Source organism: Dipodomys ordii, unplaced genomic scaffold (genome assembly GCF_000151885.1).
Source record: "Dipodomys ordii isolate 6190 unplaced genomic scaffold, Dord_2.0 Scaffold195, whole genome shotgun sequence".
In the NCBI taxonomy this organism is placed as follows: Eukaryota; Metazoa; Chordata; class Mammalia; order Rodentia; family Heteromyidae; genus Dipodomys; species Dipodomys ordii.
Window position 1 is genome coordinate 178,313 of NW_012267411.1, and position 21,146 is coordinate 199,458.

At 47.2% G+C, this 21,146-nt stretch overlaps 1 protein-coding gene across 1 annotated transcript in view; it reads right to left on the minus strand.

The window, feature by feature from the left end:
- Positions 1-215, minus strand: part of Dld (dihydrolipoamide dehydrogenase) — a 21,994-nt gene extending 21,779 nt beyond the window's left edge. The window contains exon 1 of the mRNA XM_013034716.1: positions 86-215. Coding sequence (XP_012890170.1) covers positions 86-215 — 130 coding nt within the window. The remainder of the gene's footprint in view (positions 1-85) is intronic.
- Positions 216-21,146: the final 20,931 nt, after the last annotated feature.

Genomic DNA, 21,146 nt, shown 5'->3' on the forward strand with positions numbered 1-21,146 from the left:
CCCCGGCCGGAGGGGGGTCCCGGCCCCGGCGGGCGGGCTTCGCAGTGCCCCGGACCCAGCACGACCCCACCCAGGCGGCCCTCACCTTGGCCAAGGTGCAGTACATTCGACTCCAGCTCTGCATGCTTCCTCAGGACTTTCCGCTTTCTCCGCCAAAGCTTTCGCCCCAGCTGAGGGACTCCACCACTTTTCCAAGGTCTCCCGGCCCTGCGCATGAGCGAGCGCCGGCGTACGTCGTTACCTTGGAGTGACGTGATTGGCCCCGTGCGGTAGCACGCCCCGTGTCACACGCCCCGTGTCGTGCTACCGTCGTAAAGAGCGGAGGGCTTTAGGGCCGCGAGGGCGGGGCTCGGTTAGGGTGAGCTTTCTGAGCTGCTGCGGAGGGTTTCTGCTTGGAAGGGGTGGTAACCGCAGAGCCGTCTGCTGCAGAAGGCCGAAGCTTGCTGAAAACCAAGGAAGAGAGGAGAAAAGAAGAGAAGAGAAGGGAAAGAAAAGGGAAGAGGCAGGCAGGGAGGGGGAGGAAGAAAAGCTTCACCATGGACTAGGTGTTGGTGGTGCTTGGCCTTCCCTGACATTTTCCATAGGCATTCTCTGCCTTTGCGGCATGCAGAGAAAACATTTTTATTTCTTTGTAAGAGCCAGGGAAACAGGCTACATACTCTTAAGACCTAGCAAGGGGAAGGTGACTGCAGTGCTGAGGGAAAGCCTTTGGTCTTAATTATTGCTGGCCCTTAAATGCCGGGTGAGAGATGGCGCCACAGACGGTTTTTCATACTTAGAGCAACATCTTGCTCTAAGTAACTAAGGCAACTGTCAACATGTAGGAAACACTAGCTTTTATTCCTCATTTGAGGAACACACCTACCTTGGAGAGCATATTAGAAAGGGTGGCATAATGTGTAAGATTTTAGAATTTCACAAATCACTTTTTTAAAAGGTGAAAGATTGAGCCCAGAAACCAGAAACTGTCTGTAATCCTAGCAACTCAGGAGGCTGAGATCTGAGAATCACCGTGTAAAGTCTGCAAAGGACACCTCCCTACCTCTTGGTAGGGAGTATCTGTTACCTGGGTAACTGGCAGATCTGGAAGCAGTCACCTTCCCCTCCTGCTAGGTCACATCCTGGGCCATCTCAGGTCACATGCCTCCTATCTGATCTTAGGAGGGTCCTAGACCCTGAGGTCACATGGGATCCAGTGTGCCCCTCCCCCCCTTTCCTTTTCAGCCTTGCCTCTCCACCAAGAACTGCAGGGGCAAGCAGTTCGGTAAATAAACTTCTTCTCCTGCCTGAATAACCAGAGGTGTTCTCTTCATCAGCTACTTCTATTTAATATACCTTACAACCATCTCATACCAGCTGGAGTAGACAAAAAATGAGAGCATGAAGCCCTGAGTTCAAGCCCTAGCATAAGCACATGTGCATGCGTGCACACACACACACATAATTGAAGTTTAAGGTCTTGAGTCTTGGTGATAATGTGAATAACACTTATTTCTTCATTTCTTGAAACTACAAGCACTGTAGTGTGCTCCATGGAGTTAAATACTAATTAGATATGATCATTATCTCTTACCACAATAGGGTCATTTTAAGGGCAAGACATGAATGCTGATTAGTGTTATATCCATTCTCATTCTTTCATTTTTTGTAGTAAAATGTTCAGACAAACACATAGGTGCAGAATAATAACTAGTTTTTGCAGTTTCCATGCACTATATAGAGCCGTGTGGCCACATACAAGTAAATGCCTCCCTTATTCAATAAGTGTTTGTAAGGTCTGCACAGGGACACCTCCCTAGCTCTTGGCTAAGTTTCCGCCCAGTATCTGTTACCTAGGTAACTAGCCACACCTCGAAGAAGTCACCTTCCCTTCTTGCTAGGTCTCATCCTGGGCCAACTCTTGGTCACATGCCTCCCATGTAATCCCAGGCCCTGAGGGCTTGTGCAGATCCAGTGTGACCACACCTTTCTCCCACCTGGCCACACCTCTTCCTGACACTGGCCTAGATAAGTCCTGGCCCAAGGGTGGGTGGCCCCTTTCCTTTTTCTGTAGTGTCTCTCCACCATGCACAACAGGAGCAGCAGTTCGGTAAATAAACTTCTTTTCCTTCCTGAGTAGCCCATGGTGATCAGCTACCTAATGAAACCTACCTTTAATATACCTTACAGTATTAAATTATTTCTGATAATTCCAAAGGAGATAGCCCTTAATGGGTTTTTTAAAACATGTCCAAAGCTTATTTGATACTTCTCTGCCAAAAAGTGGGCTTAATTCAAGTGCCAGTGGTTCATACCTGTAATCTAGGCTAAGATTGGGGAAATTGTGTTTTATAGCCAACCAACACACACATATGAAACCCCTTCTCAATGGAGAGCTTGATCATGCCCGTTAAGTGTTAGAAATATGCCTTCCAAGAATCACTGGAGTCACAATGATAGACACAAAAATAAAGAATTGTCTCAGAAAGGCAAAATTTACTACTGTAGAAAGATGCACCATCAGCCAAAACCCTGGCAAGCAAGTGGGGCACTGGTAGTTCACATCTGTAATCCTAGCTACTCAGGAGACTGTGGTCTCAGGATAATGGTTCAGGCAGAAAAATATGTGAGACTCTAATCTCCAATTAACCACTAGAAAACTGGAAGTGTAGCTGTGGCTCAAAATGGTAGAGTGTTAGCCTTGAGCAAAAAGGCTCAGGAACAGCACTGGTTAGACCCAGCGTTCAAGCCCCACAACTGACAGTAAAAAAAGAAAAAGGGATGGAACTAACACCTTGAACTATTGTATTATTGTCTTGAACTATTGTCTTACTAGGTTGTTAAGCCATAATGTGAGAATGTAATTAGGATATAGGTGTAGGTATCTAACAAACAAGCAAACAGAAATCTGGCAAGCAAGTACACCGCAGTCAGGCTGCTTCCTATTGGTTGAGCTCAGGTCCATAATCTGCTGGTGATTGACTACTTTGAATAGGGTAAAATGTATTTACATAAGGTGACTTTGAAATAAGATTAACAGTATACAATCTCAAAATGTACCCAACCCTCTGCTATTTCCAGGATAATCTGAAGTGTGTATTGATTCCATCCTCAAAAAGTTTAAAATAAAACCTTACTTTTCAAAACCCCTTCTTTATCCCAAAGTAGTACCTCTCTTAATGAGAGCCAAGCCACCAGGCCAAAGCAGGAACTTCTTTTTTTTACACTCCCCCACCCCTCTTGTGGGGCTTGAGCTCTGGGCCTGGGCACTGTCCATGAGTGACTTTTTGCTCAAGGCTAGCACTCTACAATTTGAGCCACAGCACCACTTCTGGCTTTTTCTATTTATGTGGTACTTGTTAGGTTTTTAAAAGGTAGCTGAGTAAGAACAGCATCACGCACGTGGTATTCAGGTAAGGGGTAGGTTTATTTAGTAGATCTGCTGGGACCAGGCAAGGTTGGCACTCCATGCGGCTGGCAAAAAAAGAGCGTCTGGCCCTGGGTTAGGCCTTATATAGGGTAGGGGGCGGAGAAAGGTGTGTCCAGGTAAAGGGAAGTGGGACCGGGTGTGGCCACATCAGATTCAGATGTGACCTCAGTGGATGCAGATGTGACCTCTTCCAGGTGTCCCGGTTGCCTAGGTAATGAGGGTACCGGGTGAGGTTTGTTCGCCATCCAGGAATGGACCTTACAGTACTGAGGAATCAAACCCAGGGCTTCATGCATGCTAAGCAAGCACTCTACCACTAAGGCATATAACCAGCCCAAGCAGGAACTTTTAAATAACACACTGTGATAGGAAAGTTCTGTCTCACATACAGAAACTTAAAACAGGTGGATCTTGGGTATATACCTGGGCTGGAAGTAAGACCATATCAAAAATAAACAGTACAGCTGGGCACCAGTAGCTCACACCTGTAACCCTAGCTACTCAGGAGACTTAAGATCTTAGGATCACAGTTCAAAGCCAGCCTGAGCAGGAATGTCTCTGGGATTCTTATCTCCAATTAACCACCAGAAAACTGGAAGTGGTGCTGTGGCTCAAGTGGTAGAGTGCTAGCCTTGAGTTGAAGAGCTGAAGGATAGAGCCCAGGCCCAGAATTCAAGGTCCATGACTGACAAAAGAAAAAATAACCAGTACAACAAAGGGCTAGAGGCATGACTCAGTAGTAAGAGTGCCTGCCTGGCAAGTGTGAGTCTGTGAGTTCAAACCCCAGCACTAGCAAAAAAAAAAAAAGTAAACTTAATTTCACCTTCTCTTGAACATGGACCAACCTTACATAATAAGTATTCTTCTGTTGAGTAGAACACAGCAGAAATGAATACGGGGTGAATCTCAGGCTAGGATCATAAAGAGCTCAGTCACTTGCTCACTTTCTTTGGCTTCTCTATTAAAACACTGTGCCTTGTACTCCAGCCAACAGGAAGCCAAGTTGCTACTTGGAGAATGTAAGGTATATTAAATAGGTAGGTTTCACTAGGTAGCGGATGAAGAGAACATCACGTGCTATTCAGGCAGGAAAAGTTAATTTTCCAAACTGCTGCCCCCACCATGCATGGTGGAGAAACATGGCTGAAGTAGGAAACCGGAGGGGGGAGGGAGGAAGAGGGGTGACCCACCTCTGGGCCAGGGGCCAGAAGAGCTGTGGCCAGGTGGGGGAAAGATGTGGCCCCACTGCATCTGGATGTGACCTCAGGGTCTGGGAGCCTCCTAGGGTCAGAAGGGAGACATGTGACCAGAGGTGGCCCAGGATGTGACCTAGCAGGAGGGGAAGGTGACTGCTTCCAGGTCTGCCAGTTACCTAGGTAACAGATACTGGGTGGAAACTTAGCCAAAAGGGAGGGAGGTGTCCCTGTGCAGACCTTCCATTCCAGCCTTTTGATAATTATGAAAAAGGGTGAAGATTCTCTCTGGCTACTTCCTGCTTGCAAGGGGCTTCAATAGGGGTAAAAGGCTGGAATCTGGTCCCCTCCCAGAGAAGGCAGTGAACAGCAGCTGTCTCTTGGTGGCATGAGGCCTTAGATGATGTCTGCAAGAAGCGAGTCTCTCGGAGGAAGTCTGGAGGAAGTCTTCTCAGGCAGGGGGCTTGGTAGGCCCAACAGGGGAACAGGTGTACCTCAAAGTCAGTGTTGGTATAGAAGGGACAGAAGCAGGAACCCTTTTTATTCTTGACAGGCGAATCCACTGTGGCTGTCCCTTGAGCTTGACTGCTGTGGGGGGGGGGGGTCAGCAGAACCTGGTGAGAACCTGTCCACTTAGGGTGTAAACCAGATGGATTAAGGGTCTTGAGAAACACTTGATCACCAGGCAAATTTGGGGGAGTGGGAAAGGGGCCTTGATGAGGCTGAGGGAGACACTGGTCAGCATGTTGGCGCAGCATGTGCCTAAGAAAGGTTAGGACAGGAAGGTAGTCTATTAGTGGAGTCTTGGTATTGTCAGTAGGGAAATTACCTAGGAGAAAAGGTCTTCCATACATTAACTCAAAGGGGCTGAGGAAAGTAGGGCTGCGGGGAGAGGCAAGTAAGCGGGTGAGCGCCAGGGGTAACAGTTCTGGCCAGGATTGCTGGAGCTCTAGAGAAAGTTTAGTAAGTTGTGTTTTGAGGAGCGCATTAGCTCTTTCAACCTTTCCAGAAGACTGAGGCCTATAAGGAATGTGAAGATTCCACTGGATGTTTAGAGAGGATGCCACCTGTTGGGTCACTTTGGAGATGAAAGCAGGTCCGTTGTCGGATTGAAGTGACCTGGGTAAGCCAAACCTAGGAATAATTTCTTTAATAAGGACAGAGGCAACAGTGTCAGCTGTCTCCGACGTTGTGGGATAGGCTTCGATCCATCCTGAAAAGGTATCAACCATAGTTAGAAGGTATTTGAGCCGCTTACATCTGGGCATGTGAGTGAAGTCTATCTGCCAGTCTTCCCCTGGGGTGTGTCCCTGTGCCTGGTGTGTGGGGAACGCAGCTGGTTGGAGACCCTGTGAGGAGGTAAGAGAACATGTGGGGCAGGCTTGGGTAGTAGCCTTGAGTCGGGTATTAGGCTAGGGCAATGGATTACAGGTTTCAGAAGGTGGGAGAGAGGCTTGTATCCCATGTGCAGTGCCTGGTGAACCTGGGAAAGAAAGCTGTCTGCTTGTGTCTCAGGAGGAACTCGTCCTTCCAGGGATCACCATCCCTGTGCTTCCTGGGAGGCTCCCTGGTGGGTAAGTTCCTCGAGCTCCTGTAGGGTATAAGAGGGTTGTATTGAAGGCAATACTAGAAGCAAAGGAGCTAGAAGTTTTCCCTGGAGTTGTCTCTGGGCTGATAGCTTTGCCTCCAGGTCTGCTTTTGATTTGAATTGCCAACTGTAATGGCATCCAATCCGTCTGGTGTCCCCTGCAGTGAATGACCACTACCTTTTGGGGGAGGGAAGCAGCTTCTAAAAGCTTAAGAATAAGTGAGGCATTAGTAATGGGAGTCTCTTTAGTGGTCAGGAAGCCACGCTCCTTCCAGATTGCTGCATGCAAATGGAGAATATGATAGGCATATTTTGAGTCTGTAAAATTAAGGCCCTAGTTAAATCTAAAATTCTGCCTTTTGTCAGGTAGTGCTGGGGGGCAGAGGGCTGCTTTCAAAAATGGTAAAGTTATTAATGATGGCATAGCCCGCAACTGACTTCCTGAAGAGGTAGATGTGGAACTGCCATGGATGTACCAGGTGTCTTCTGGGTCAGGAAGAGGAGCTTCCGAGATACCTGTAAAATGGGGTGTGAATTCCTCCAAGGTCTCTGTACAGGAATGGGAAAGAGGGTTAGAATTGGATGGAAGCAAGGTGGCTGGATTGAGCAGGGAGAGACAAGAGGTCCTTTAGTCTGTGGGGAGAGCGAATGGTAGTGGGTTGGCCAAAAGTGAGTTTTGTGCTGTCCTGTGCTAAGGTGGCTGCTGCTGCCAAAGCTCGAAGACAGGCTGCCCAGCTTTTTACCGTTGGGTCTAGCTGCTTTGAGAGGTAGACCACAGGTCTAAAGGAGGGGCTTGACATTTGTCCAAAAACCCCAAGGCCAATTCCCCACTTCTCAGTGACATAGAGTATAAAGGGTTGTTAAGGTTGGGTAGAGCCAGTGCTGGAGCCCAAAGGAGCGCTTGCTTCAGAACTGTAAATGGGGTGTCAATGGGCTTTGTGGGGTCTGGCAGCTCTGGTAAGGAACCCTTGGTTGCCTCATAAAGAGGTTTGGCCAAGGTAGCAAAACCGGGTATCCAAATACAAAGGAAGCCTGCAAGTCCCAGGAAAGACAGAATGTCCTCCTTGGTCTGTGGGACAGAGAGAGACTCAATGTAGGCTTTCCTATCAAGAGTAATTCTTCTCTCTGTAGGAGTTATGGACAAACCCAAGTATGTTACCTCTGGCTTCGCTATCTGGGCCTTTGAAGGGGAGACTCTATATCCTTTTGTCAACAGGAAGTTGAGGAGGTCAGCTGTATGTTGGCGAGCCAAACTCAAAGGAAGGGCTGCAAAGCAAAAGATCATCCACGTACTGGAGAACGATGCTAGGAGACACCTGAAGAGAGAGGAGATCCTTTGCTAAAGCCTGTCCAAAGAAATGGGGGCTGTCTCGGAACCCTTGAGGGAGGACTGTCCAGGTCAGCTGTTGTGCCCTTGAAGTGTCTGGGTCCACCCAAGTAAAAGCAAAGAAATCTTGGCAGTTGGGATGCAGGGGGATTGTGAAGAATGCATCCTTGAGGTCCAGCACCGAGAAGTGGGTGGTACCAAAAGTATCTGTGAAAGGAGAGTATATGGGTTAGGCACAACAGGATGAATGGGAAGGATTGCAGCATTAATTGTGCACAGGTCCTGCACTAGGTGATAGGTCCCATCACGTTTAACTGCTGGCAGGATAGGGGTGTTAAAGGGGGAGTTAGTAGGTCTGAGAAGAACTTGTTTAAGAAGGCAAAGTATTGGGCTGGGAAGGTGGCTCAGTGGTAGAGTGCTTGCCTTGCATGCATGAGGCCCTGGGTTCGATTCCTCAGCACCACATAAGCAAAAAGAAAAAAAAAGCCGGAAGTGGCACTGTGGCTCAAGTGGTATAGTGCTAGCCTTGAGCTGAAGAGCTGAGGGACAGCACTCAGGCCCAGAGTTCAGGCCCCACGACTGGACCCAAAAAAAAAAGAAGGCAAAGGATGATGGGTTTTAAACCTTGCCTGTGCCTAAGGGATATGGGGAACTGGAAAGTACCAAGGAAATGGGTAGGGTCTTTAAGTTTAATGAGGACAGGAGTATTGTGTCTAGCCACAGTAGGAGTGGAAGTATCCCAGATAAGAGCATTGACAAGATCTGGAGATAAAGGGAAAGGATCTAGTTGGGAGGTTACTGGTGGAGGTTCATCTAAGGATAAAAGTAGAACAGGTATAGGCTGTTTGGGGATATGGAATGAGAGGGAGACTTGAAATTAGAGAGCAAGTCTCTCCCTAGGAGTGGGGTAGGACAGTGAGGTAGGATTAGGAAGGAGTGAAAAGGGAAAGTCTACTATTTACATGATACTGGTCCCGTAGTTGGGGGACAGGTAGGTAGGCCATCTACACCCACCACCGAGATCTGGGAGGGAAAAGTCTTGCCTGTATATTGAGATAACACTGAATAAGTTGCTCCCATATCCAAGAGAAAAGATACTAACTTACTGGCTACATAGAAACACACCCTGGGCTCCGTCATTGTGATGGTCTGGTTGTTGGGAGCAGACAGCCCTGGGCACCCTCATTCTGTAGCCAATCGGAAAATCTCCGACATGTCTGGCTCCACCTGCCTGGGTGGGTGGGGCGGAGGAGGGTCTAGCCTACCTTGTGGAGGTGAGGAGGGGCAGTCAACTCCCTAGTGTCCATGTTGCCCACACCTTGGGCAGGGTCCAGGTGGAGGTCGTGGTGAAGGGCAGAATTTCGCCCAGTGGCCCTCTTGCCCACACTTGAAGCTGCTCCAGGTGGTGCATGTTGGGTGTGTCTCCTCAGAGGAGGCCAGATGGCAGCAGCCAGGATTTGATAGTTCTCCCTCTTACAGGCAGTCTTATTGGCAATCTCCTGCTCTTCTTGATTATTGAAAACCTTAAGTGCCATACTCACCAGATCTCGTTGAGGGGTCTGAGGACCGTCCTCAGCTTTTTGTAACTTTTTCCTAATATCAGGGGCTGATTGGGCAATAAAGTGAGTATTAAGAACCACCTTAGCATCTGCTAACTCTGGGTCCAGCCTTGTATAGTGCTGGAGCGCTACTGTAGGGCGTTCGAGAAATTCTGCCGGGTTTTAATTGGGCCTTTGAGTAATGTGGTTTAATTTGTCATAATTAACAGGGAGATAGGCTGCCTTTTGAAGGCCAGCTACTAAGCAAATTATCATCCTATTTCTGCTTTTCCGCCCAGGAGCATTATGTTGATAATTCCAATTGGGCTCTTCGCTAGGCACAGCTGTTGCTCCCACTGGAAAGTTAATATCTAGGCGGTGGGCATCATCGGCATGTGCCTGGGCGGCAGCCCATACCCTTTCCTTTTCCTCAGCAGTAAGGGTAGAGAATAGCATTAGATGTATGTCCTGCCAAGTAAGGTCATAGGTCTGAGCCAGGTTCTTAAACTACTTGACATAATTATTAGAATCTTGGGCATAAGATCCCAGCCGCTTCTCAATCTGAGCAATATCAAACATTGAGAATGGTGCATGCACCCTAATTATACCTTCAGGCCCTGCCACCTCTCGCAAAGGGCACATGGGGTCTGGTGGAGGTTGTGTGCCACCAGTGTGAGACCGGGTGTGAGCTGCAGGGGGGGGGAAGGGAGAGAGGGTGAAGGGAAGGAGAGTGAAGATGGGGAAGGCACCAGATGCTTGGCAGGAAGAGGGGAAGAGTCAAAAAGAGGGTCAGGCACATCAGGCTCCAGAGGGGGCCCTGCGCTATCAGAGTTGGGTTCTCCATGTGCCAGGAGGAGTGGAAAGGCCGGGCATGATTGGTATAGGGTAGGGTTGTTCCGGAGAGCAAAGAATGGCTGAATATGAATGAATTTACCATTGCGATGGCAAAAATCATCTAAATTTCTGAGAATGACATAGTTAAGAGTCCTGTCTTTGGGCCATTGAGAGCGATTATCCAGTGGCCAAACTTGAGTGCAATAATAAATCAGGCATTCCTTGTTGATACAGTCAATGGACAAGACATCCAGGGAACGCTGGAGGCATTCCAATGGAGTTTCCTCCATTGGAACAACCTATTAGAAATGCAAAAGAGAAAAACATAGGAGGGAAAATTCAGTGGGTGAAGGAAGGCTTACCAAATGGAAACAGCGTAAAAACGTAGAAGGAAAATTTAGTGAGTGAAGGAGGGCTTACCGAATGGAAGCAGTGTCCCGACTTACCACCGAGCCCTCTAGAGATAAGTGGCCAATCAACCAGAGTCAAGTGTCCTCGGCTCCAGAGGTGGCTGGCCTTTCAGTTAAAGGCCTAGTAGGTTCTCTGGTGTGGTACTACGTCTGGAGAGAGACTGAGCAACAGAGAACCCTTAGAGAGTAGTTCACTCCCCAAAATGTAGAGTAGTTCACTTACCAAAATGTAGAAGTGTGGAGGAAGATGCAGAGATGCACTGTGTCTGCAGCAGAAAGACCGGTTCGCAAAAAGGCCGTCAGAACTGTGGGTTTTCCTCAGAGCAAAAAGGGAAAAACAAAAAAAGAAAAGAAAAAATGGAGAGGAATCCCACTTATCCTGACTTTAAGCCCTTCCCAGGTCTTGGCTCCATTTATGTTAGGTTTATAAGAAGAGGTAACCGAGTAAGAACAGCACCACACACGTATATTCAAGTAAGGGGTAGGTTTATTCAGTAGACCTGGGACCAGTCCAGGTTGGCACTCCATGCAGCTGGCAAAGAGGGTGTCTGGGCCTGGGTTAGGCCTTATCTAGGGTAGGGGCGAGGAAAGATGTGTCCAGGTAAAGGGAAGTGGGACCAGGTAAGAGGAGGTGGGATCAGGTGGGAGAAGGTGTGGCCACATCAGATCCAGATGTGCCCTCAGCGGTTGCGGATGTGACCTTGAAGGGTTAAAGTAATTCCATTCTTGAGGCAGTGACCATTTGTTGCTTGTTTATCTCAGCTAGCAGAGCAACATGTGGTGGTAATTCAAACACCTGGTTGTGTGCCTTTATAAGCCCTGCAAATCCTTAGCTTGGGGCTCTCCTCCTAGGCTCTGCTGTGTTGGAGTATAGGACAAGGCCCAAACTGCAGCCCGCCTACATAAAACCTTGCTTTTGCATTTTGGAACGTCTGACTCTTGGTGGTCTTCTTGGTGGGGGTCCTGCGACTTGGACACAACATATTAGTGGGGGCTCGTCTGGTATCCCCCCAAAGACCCCGAGACCTCAGACTCTGAAGGTACAAAAACACGCTGTCAATTTGTCTTGGTTAATTTGTCTTGTCCTGTCCTTCGTCTGTTTTCCTTTGTGAGGACAGCCGCTCTGATTCGTATTGTGTAAAGGGTTGTTGAAGCAGAGGAGCTTGCTTGACAACCCTGGAGGAACTGGGAGACGTCCCACATCCTCTTGTGGGGGGAGGGTCCTTGGAACCCCGCCTTGAGAATTGTGGGGCGTGGGTTGGTTCGGTGTTGGGCTGGAACGGACCAAGAGGGACTCCTAACCGAGGCCCAACTTGCCCACTGTGGGTCCACTCCTTCTGCTTCCCTGTTACAGGAGTCAGCAGACCAATTCGGGAGATCTGCACTTCGTAAGCTTTTTTTTTTTTTAACTGTCAGGCCTGCGTGTGTTTTGTTTGTACTGTTTATTGTTTTTTGGACTGTACGATTGACGGGACTGGAAACCATGGGCACCACTCCATCTAGCCCCCTAGACCTACAAAAAGAAAATAAGAAAGAGGAAAAGAAATTGTACCCCCTGATTTTTCAGGGAGATAACTTGGAAGAAGAAATGTTTCCTCCCCCATATTCCCCTTCCCAGGTTCTTTTTGTAGAGCCTGAGAATGATCAAGAGGAGAAGGGAGCTAGAACCAGCAGCCGAGCCCTCCGCACCTGCCCCTAAAGTTTCTGAGGGGCCAGCCAAACCGTCTTGACGATGCCGTGGGATCAACCCCCCTTCTAATGCAGCTGTTTTTCCCTTAGGTCCTGTGGATGCAGATGGTCGACAGCAATTCCAATATTGGCCATTTTCTACCAGTGATCTATACAATTGGCACACCCAAAATGCCCCCTTTTCTGAGAAACCCCAGGATTTAATTTGTTTGCTTGAAACTATTCTCTTTACTTATCAGCCCACTTGGGATGATTGCAGTCAGCTTTTGCAGGTCCTTTTTACCACCGAAGAGAGAGACCATATCTGAAAGGCAGCCCAGAAACATATCCCTGGCCCCACAGGAGCGCCCATCACAGATCCTGCCCTGATCGCTGCCTATTTTCCTGAGATCCGACCAACATGGGACTACAATACGGTTGAAGGTAGGGAGCGACTCCTTGTCTATTGCCATGCTTTGTTGGCAGGTCTCAAGGCGGCGGCTCACCAACCTACTAATATGGCCAAAGTTTATGATGTTAGACAGGGAGGAAGTGAAAGTCTGGCAGCATATCTTGAACAGCTCATGGAAAGCTTTTAGTCAATATCTTGAGACCCAGGAGTCGGCTCAGATGATTATGTTTGCCTATATAAATCAAGCTGCACCAGACATAAAGCGAAAGTTGCAGGCTCTAGACAGACTTGGTGAAGTCTATTAGGGATCTAGGATCTAGTAGCCATGGCAGAAAAGGTTTACAATAAGACAGAGACAGAGGAGCAAAGACAGGAATGGAAGGACAGAAAACATGAAATTGAGCATGAAAAGACAGACCGGGCCAAGGCTCCACACTCTAGAGGGGGTGCTGAAACAACCGACTGACCAGTGGATGAACAATGCCCACATGGTCCATTACCAGACCTTGTTACTTAACCCCATGCAGATCAGCTTTTGCGTACCTATAGCATTAAACCCAGCTACTCTGCTGCTGGATCCAGATCTGGAAGTGCCCCTGAATGACTGTGAGCAGATCCTGGCCCAAGTATCTAGTCTCAGGCCAGACTTGTTGGACTCACCGCTATCACATGCCAAGCATACCTGGATCACAGATGGCAGTAGTTTCGTTTGAGATGGAAAAAGGTACGTGGGTACAGCAGTCACCATGGACACTGAGATAGTGTGGGCAGAAGCACTCCCCCAGGGAACGTGTTAGTGGCACTAACAAAAGCCCTACAAATGGGAAAAGGGAAGAGACTAAACATTTACATGGACAGTCGGTATGCTTTTGCCACCATGCATGTCCATGGAGCCATTTACCAAGAGAGGGGGCTGCTGACAGCTGAGGGAAAAACTATTAAAAACAAACAAGAAATTTTAAGCCTCATCCAGGCTAAATGGGAACCATCAAATATTGCCATTATGCACTGCCCTGGTCATCAAAAAGGAACCAAAGGAAATAACTTGGCCAATCAGGCAGCTAAGGAGGCGGCCCTCCAGCCCAGAGTGGAAGTACTGACTGTAATAGACCCAGGGCCACAAGCTTTGCCTCAATAAGACTTGGAGCTGAAAAAGAAAATTCCCATGGCCTGTAAACCCCCGGACAGAGAAGGAAACAAAGACTGGTGGAAAACTGGTGAGGAGAAACTTATCTTGCCACAAAGATTGGGCAAGGGGATTCTTAAGAGAATCCATCGGGCCTCTCACAAGGGAACCTGAAGAATGCAGGACTTGCTCCGAAGTAAAAAATTAAGCAAGGAAATCAACTCATTGAGGACATTATTAAAAAATATAAAGCCTGTCAGCTCACCAATGCCCCCAATCAACCGGTTACAAAAGGAGCTCGCCTCTGTGGAGATAGGCCAGGTGTATATTGGGAAGTAGATTTCACAGAAATTAAAACTGGAAAATTTGGATATAAATATTTGCTAGTTTTTGTAGACACCTTTTCAGGATGGGTTGAAGCTTACCCAACAAAGCATGAGACCGCGAACGTCGTGGCTAAGAATATCCTGGAAGAAATCCTACCCAGGTATGGTTTCCCATCCACCATCAGGTCTGACAACAGACCAGCCTTTGTCTCAAAAGTAAATCAGGGAATAGCCGCGGCACTGGAGATGGATTGGAAATTGCACTGTGCTTATAGACCCCAGAGTTCAGGGCAGGTAGAAAGAATGAATTGGACTCCAAAAGAGACCTTAACTAAATTGGCTTTGGAGACTGGTGCAGACTGGGTATCACTCCTTCCTTTTGCCCTGTTTAGAGTAAGAAATTCACCCTATCAGCTTGGCTTTACTCCTTTTGAAATAATGTATGGACACCCTCCCCCATTATCCCTAGCTTTCAGACTGAATTGCTTGCTGATTTGGATGATACTGAATTTCTGTGTAAGCTTGACTATTTACAGCTGGTGCATAAGAGTATGTGGCCTCAACTAAAAACATTATATGATTCTGCTTCTATTCCTACCCCCCCCCATTCATATAAACCAGGGGACTGGGTGTTTGTTCAAAGGCACAACTTGAGATCTCTGGAACCACAGTGGAAGGGACCTTACATGGTGCTATTGGCTACACCCACTGCTCTTAAGGTGGACGGCATTGCTGCTTGGATCCACTGCTCCCACGCCAGACCAGCTGACCCCTTTGCCCTGGACGACCGTGGGGAAACATGGGAAGTCTCCAAGCATCCTACCCAACCACTCTGCGTACGCCTCAAGAAAAGAAAGATGGACTGATTGGTATTGGTATTGTTGTTTAATAGTATGGCTAAGGTCAGAGAGGGACTAGAAAAGAACCTGTTCAAGATCGAGAGCTGTTGGAGTTTCGTTTTGGGCCGGAGACACAAGATTGTGTCTCAGAACCATAAGTCAAAGGGGGGGGGGGAATGAAGGGTTAAAGTAATTCCATTCTTGAGGCAGTGACCATTTGTTGCTTGTTTATCTCAGCTAGCAGAGCAACACGTGGTGGTAATCCAAACACCTGGTTGTGTGCCTTTATAAGCCCTGCAAATCCTTAGCTTGGGGCTCACCTCCTAGGCTCCGCTGTGTTGGAGTGTAGGATGAGGCCCGAGCTGCAGCCTGCCTCAATAAAACCTTGCTTTTGCATGTTGGAATGTCTGACTCTTGGTGGTCTTCTTAGTGGGGTCCTGCGACTTGGGCACAACAACCTCTCCTAGATGTCCCAGTTGCCTAGGTAATGTAGGTACTGGGCAGGGTCTGCTCGCCATCTAGGAATGGACCTTACAGTTACTTTTTTATTGAATTTGTTAAGGGTACAGAGTTCTTGCACTGCCAAACCATGCCTGAGAATCCAAAGAAAGTAATGGTACAGGGACAGGCCCTCCACACCACCATCCACCACAGACAACCCACCCACCCTCCACTCCATACACGTGCATTTGCATCTCTTCAGCATCTTCTAGAAGACAGGAGGAGGGCTGGGACTCAACTCCGCTGCAGGCCTGCGGGTTTCCAGGACAGGAGGCGATGAAACAAGCCTCCCCGGCACCCCAGTGCTCCCCCCCCCCGCAAATAACGTGGCAGGACAGCTGCCCACTTCAAGGAAAAGTATGTGGCTGAAGGTTCGAGAGATAAATTAGGGTTTTGGGTTCTCAAATGAAGTCTTCAATGTCACCAAGAATCTACCTTCTCATCATCCAACCTCCCACTCTGGCTGACTTTGCTACTCGTCCAAATCCATCCCCTGACAGACACATCATCAGACAGACAGACAGCGCCCCGCTGCCTCACCAGGAAGGCCTGCACTCACACCACACATCACAACCCAGCTTGAGGGGGACCTGATACCCCATTGTGCAGGTCTGAAGCACCTGCATCCACATCCCGCTGTGGAGCATTACTCCACTCAAGTGGACTCACACTGGGTGGTCTGGAAGAAGAGGGTCTTTCCTGAAGGAAGGGGGGACGATGAAGACAATCACTGCGTCTCACCCCGCCCTCCCCAATGAACACAGCGCAGACTCACCAAAGGTGGGGAGCGAAGCTGGTTAGACAACCATGGAGCTTACAGAATGCCCAGTACCTTCCCAAGGTGCTCACAGAACAGAAGGAATTCTCCGTGAGCTGCTGGGGTGACTGGGGGGCTCTTGAAGGGTTGAGGACAGGCCTGGGTGGGACCCCTGACACACTTGATGCCAGGAGGGTGAGTCCCTCACCCTTCGTCCCTCGGTATCGAGGCTATTATTTGGTTCCACTCAAGACTGGTGACTTCACAGACACGTCACAACTCTAATGTGTGTTTCGGGCGGGTGGCTGACTAAACCCATAAGCAGTCAGAGGTTGCTCCAAAGCAATGCAAGCCCTTAATGTGGAACACAGAAAAAGCACGAAGCCAATGAACGCCTCTCCCCCAGCCCTTTTCCCAAGTGGTGGACCCAGGTTTGGTGGAATTTTAATTTGGAGTTGCTGCCGCTAACATCACAGCCTCACACAGATGAGTCGAATGCAGCTCAGTTTCTTGGAGCCCAGTCTGTGGGGGGTCCCCTGCAGCCACAGCCCGACCCTGTTGCTCCCCAGGGTGGGGTGCGGGGTTAAGGCCACTTAATCTTCCTCCTTTACAGCACTATCAGAAGGAGTTCATTTTTCTCTCAGGGCCTGGGTGCTGTCCCTGAACCTTTGTGCTCAAAGCTAGTACTCTAGCATTGGAACCACAGCTCTACTTCTGGATGTTTTTTGTGCTTAATTGGAAATAAGAATCTCATGGACTTTCCTGTCCAGTTTGGCTTGAAATGGTAACCCTTAGATCTCAGCCTCCCAAATAGCTAGGATCATGGGTGTGAGCTACCAGCGCCTGGCTCAGCTAGCGTTTCTGGCCATTCTGTCCTATGACAGGGTCCCAGGCGCTTTTCATCTTGCTACCTTCAAGTTCTACCTTGGACCTTACATATCAACATATCAACACATTACATATCACATATATATTACATATCAACATGGCTGTTCTAGTTTCTGTCATTATGTAACCAAAGGAAAAGCCAAATAAACCCTTTGGCTTTACCTGTTTTTACTTGACATCAAAAGCGACAAACCTGGGAGGGTCTTACAGCTGAGAAATATACTATTCATCTCCTACTAGCCTGCAGTAAATACCTCTGAAGTTGCTTTGCCCGTTGACACTATTGCCTTTTACGGTCTCCCCTATTCTCTCAGGAAAGATGCCTTTTTGTATCTTAATGATTCGTTGCAAGGTGAACTGTTCAGGAGAGGAGGAACTAAAAATGTATGAGTTGTTAAACTTACTAAACACTTTCTCTAGACTTACAAAGCTCAGGATGCCTGATAGTCTTCAAATAACACCAAAGGGTGGGGCAAGGATTTATAGTCTTGTTCTTTACTTAAAAGTGAAATAATGTTTAGTTTGCAGAAAAATAAGGTACTGAACCCGGTGCCAGTGGCTCACGTCTGTAATCCTAGCTACTCAGGAAGCTGAGATTTGAGGATCTCCGTTCAAAGCCAACCCGGGCAGAAAGTCCGTGAGACTCTTATCTCCAATAAACCACTAGAAAAAAAGCCAGAAGTGGCGCTGTGGCTCAAGTGGTAGAGTGCTTGCCTTGAGCTGAATAGCTCAGGGACAGTGCCCAGGCCCAGAGTTCAAGCCCCATGACCGACAAAAAAAGAAAAGAAAAATAAGGTACTAATCAAATAAAATTGTAGATACTATCCTAGATAGTGAAAGTTGATTTTTAGCTCAAGGCCTTGCATCACATGGGCCCTGCTCAGCTTGTAGCTTTCCTGTCCACTGACAGCACCTTTTTTTCCTTCCTATTAAAAACCCTTTGTGGGGGCTGGGAAGGTGGCTCAGTGGTAGAGCGCTTGCCTTGCATGCATGAGGCCCTGGGTTCGATTCCTCAGCACCCCATAAGAAAAAAGAAAAAAGCCAGAAGTGGCGCTGTGGCTCAAGTGGTAGAGTGCTAGCCTTGAGCTGAAGAGCTGAGGGACAGCGCCCAGGCCCCACAATCGGACCCCCCCCCAAAAAAAAACCTTTGTGTCCTGAGTTCTCTGAGGTGGTCTTTTGGTGATGGTCTTCTCTTTTGATTGGATTATAGATTTCCTAAATCATTCTTCCTTGCCCCTCCAAAGCAGCAAACAAAATGGACTTGGGTCTGGTAGCCATTGTATCTTTATTCCAACTGTCTACACAACCTCAAGTAGCCACAACAGGATCTGATAAACACAGTCTGGTCACCTAAGTGCCTAGCTAAACGTGCTTTAATAAACAAGACAGGAAAAGGAGGTTCTGGAGAACAGCAAGCAACTGCCCTGTACAGTGGGAAAAACTACCTTCTCTTGAGCTTATGTCAGATAAATGCCTGATCTAGGATTCTCCTCTTCTTCCTGAACCATTCTGTGGCTTTTGCTCCCCTGCTCCCTGGCCCTGAATTATAATATTATAATAGTCTCCTAAAGAAAGCACCTCCATCCTTTCCTCTCCTTTCCAAAGCCTAGGTGCTCAGCCTAGTTTGAGAGTCAGGCAAGATAAGGATTCTTACTGCAACTGCCCTTGTCATTTCCTTCCATTCTCTTCCCCACTTGTACCAACTCTGCCTCTCTCTCTCTTCGGTTAGAATAAAGGCCACAATGCATGTCAATAGCTCCCACCATCTTGGGGGACAGGGCCAACGATGGATAGCCCACACTACTAGTATATATGTTAAAGGTAAAACAGCAAAAAATTGGACCATAATTCTGTTGGTAACTTTATTTTTTTCACTTATATTTAACAGGCAACTTTTCATATTGATATTAACCAACAAATTAGTTTCAATGATAGTGTTTTTTTTTAATACTCTCATTTATTTACTAGATATTTAGGCCATTGCTGACTTTTCAATATTATGAACAACTTGGGGGCGAAGTCTTTTGGTCACATTTTATGATCAATTCTTTATTATAGAGTTCCAGAAGTTCAATTGCTAGGTCAAAGAAATTGCATTTTAAAGTATTCATACTTCATTTCACCTAAGTTCCTAATGATTGTTGCTTTAAATAAATCAGTTCTAAGTGGCAGTTTCAAACTTCCATTAATTTAACAGAGTTGACGGATATGAACTGTTTTGTTCAGGAATTTTGTCACAGCAGAAAAGGGCTGACTAATGCAATACCTAAAAGCCACTGTTTTAATAGAGTTCCTGGGAGGGAAATTGGGGCTCAAACTCACGAAAGACCTTGAAAAATATCATAGGGCGTATTGTAGAATTGTCCTAACCCAAAATACCCCTAAATTCATCAGTTTCCATCAGTCACTGCCTGAAGAATTCTCCCCAGAAGTTTAACTAAGTAACACCTTTGGCTTGACCCATAGGTGAACTCAGAGTACCAGCAACCAGAGATTGGGAGTTTCTGGAAACTCACAATTGCTGTTCATGGGCCTTAAGGTTTGCTGGCATGGAGACAGTGTGGCCAGGGATAGCAACAGACAGATTCACGAAACAAACACCTAAAAAGGGACTTTATGGAGGCCAATAAGAAGGAACTGAGATTGTTTTCCTAGCAGTGCCAAGAAAACTGAGCATGTCCTACACATTATTTGTGGACTTATTTTCAGCTTCTAGAATAGGCTGCTATACAAGCTGTTTCAGGCAAGGGTAGAATAGAGGACACTCCACAGAGTGGGACTTGAGGGTCCCCAAATAGCCCTGTGCCCCGACATAGTTATACCAAATTGCCCTGACTCCTTCTTTGAAACTTTTCCATTAAGAGATTTGTTCCTATTGTTCCTTCTCCAGATGTTCTCTATTGAAATCAGCTCAGTTGCCAGCTACAATCCTCCCCTTAGGGAAAAGAGGCTAAAAGAATTTAATCCCTGCTGAGCAGTTGTACTGAACTCTGTGCTAGAGGGTTTATACATTTTTCTCCATTTAATGCTTGAACTGGCTTATCAGTGAATTTTCTTCTGGATAGTTGGCCAGGGAAATAAGGGGCTTAGGTAGGTGAACAGAGGGTTCTGGAGGACAAAAACCACTTAGGCTGGGAGGAAGGGAGCTGAGTGACAAGAAGGCAGCACCCAAAAAATGCAGGCATAGAGATCAGAGGAGACAAGAGGCAACAGGCCTGGTGAGGATGTGTCCTGCCCAGAGCACCCCAGCACTTGCCTCGGGCATGAAGACTAACATCTGCAATAATAACCTGACGTTTCCTTAGAGTTTCAAGCTCTCATTATGTACTCCTTTCCTGATCCAGGAATCTCTGGGGCCCACTGTGTGTTGGTCATCATGCTGGGAAAGCAGTAGAAAACTGAACCAGAGCCACTCACTGACCTCATGGAGCTTACATCTTAATAAGGATCTAGCATTGACCAGTCCCACACTGGGCTCAGTACTAGCTGGAAAGCTGCAGTCACTTGGCTCACTGCCTCATGCCTGTAGTCTGAGAACTCATCCCTGGAATTGACTTTCCCTGATTACAGCACAGGCTTACTGAGATAAAAGTCCTGGTCTATTGTGAAAGAAAAAAAAAATCAGCTCCAGTGTTGTTGTTTTTTTTCACTATATGAATATTTTTTATTGTGAAAATACTGTACAGAGGAGTTACAATTACATGGGCAAGATGAGTACATTTCTTATCAAGCATTGTAGCCTCCTCCTTTGTTTCCCCTTCCCATCCCTTCCCATCCTCCCCCCACCCCCCACCCTAATCCTCCCCGCCCCCCCACCAAAGTTGTAAAGTTTGTTTTTTGACATAACGACTTGTATATCTCATTGTTGCAATGAGTCCACCTGTATCCCTATTTAAACGATTTGTTTTTCCCCTTCCCCTCCACAATTTATACCAACATCAAATACAGCGAAAGCAGGGGTTATACTGTGGGGGAGGGACATACAAAGCAACAAAGAAATAATCTTATAAATGTGTTAGTAACAATCGAATGAAAGAAAAAAAACATTTGAATACATATCTTAGGGTTCATTTTCCTAACATCACCTTATATGACCTTTCTGCTTGACTCAGACATATACTAGAAATTGCAAATAAGGGAAACCATGGGACCTATGTTTCTTTGGGGCTGGCTTATTTTACTTCATATAATTTTTTCCAAGCCTTTCCAGTTCCTAACAAATGGGGCAATGTCATTCTTTCTGATGGAGGCATAGAATTCCATTGTGTATATATACCACATTTTCTTGATCCATTCATCCATCCATTCATCTACTGGACTTCCATTTCTT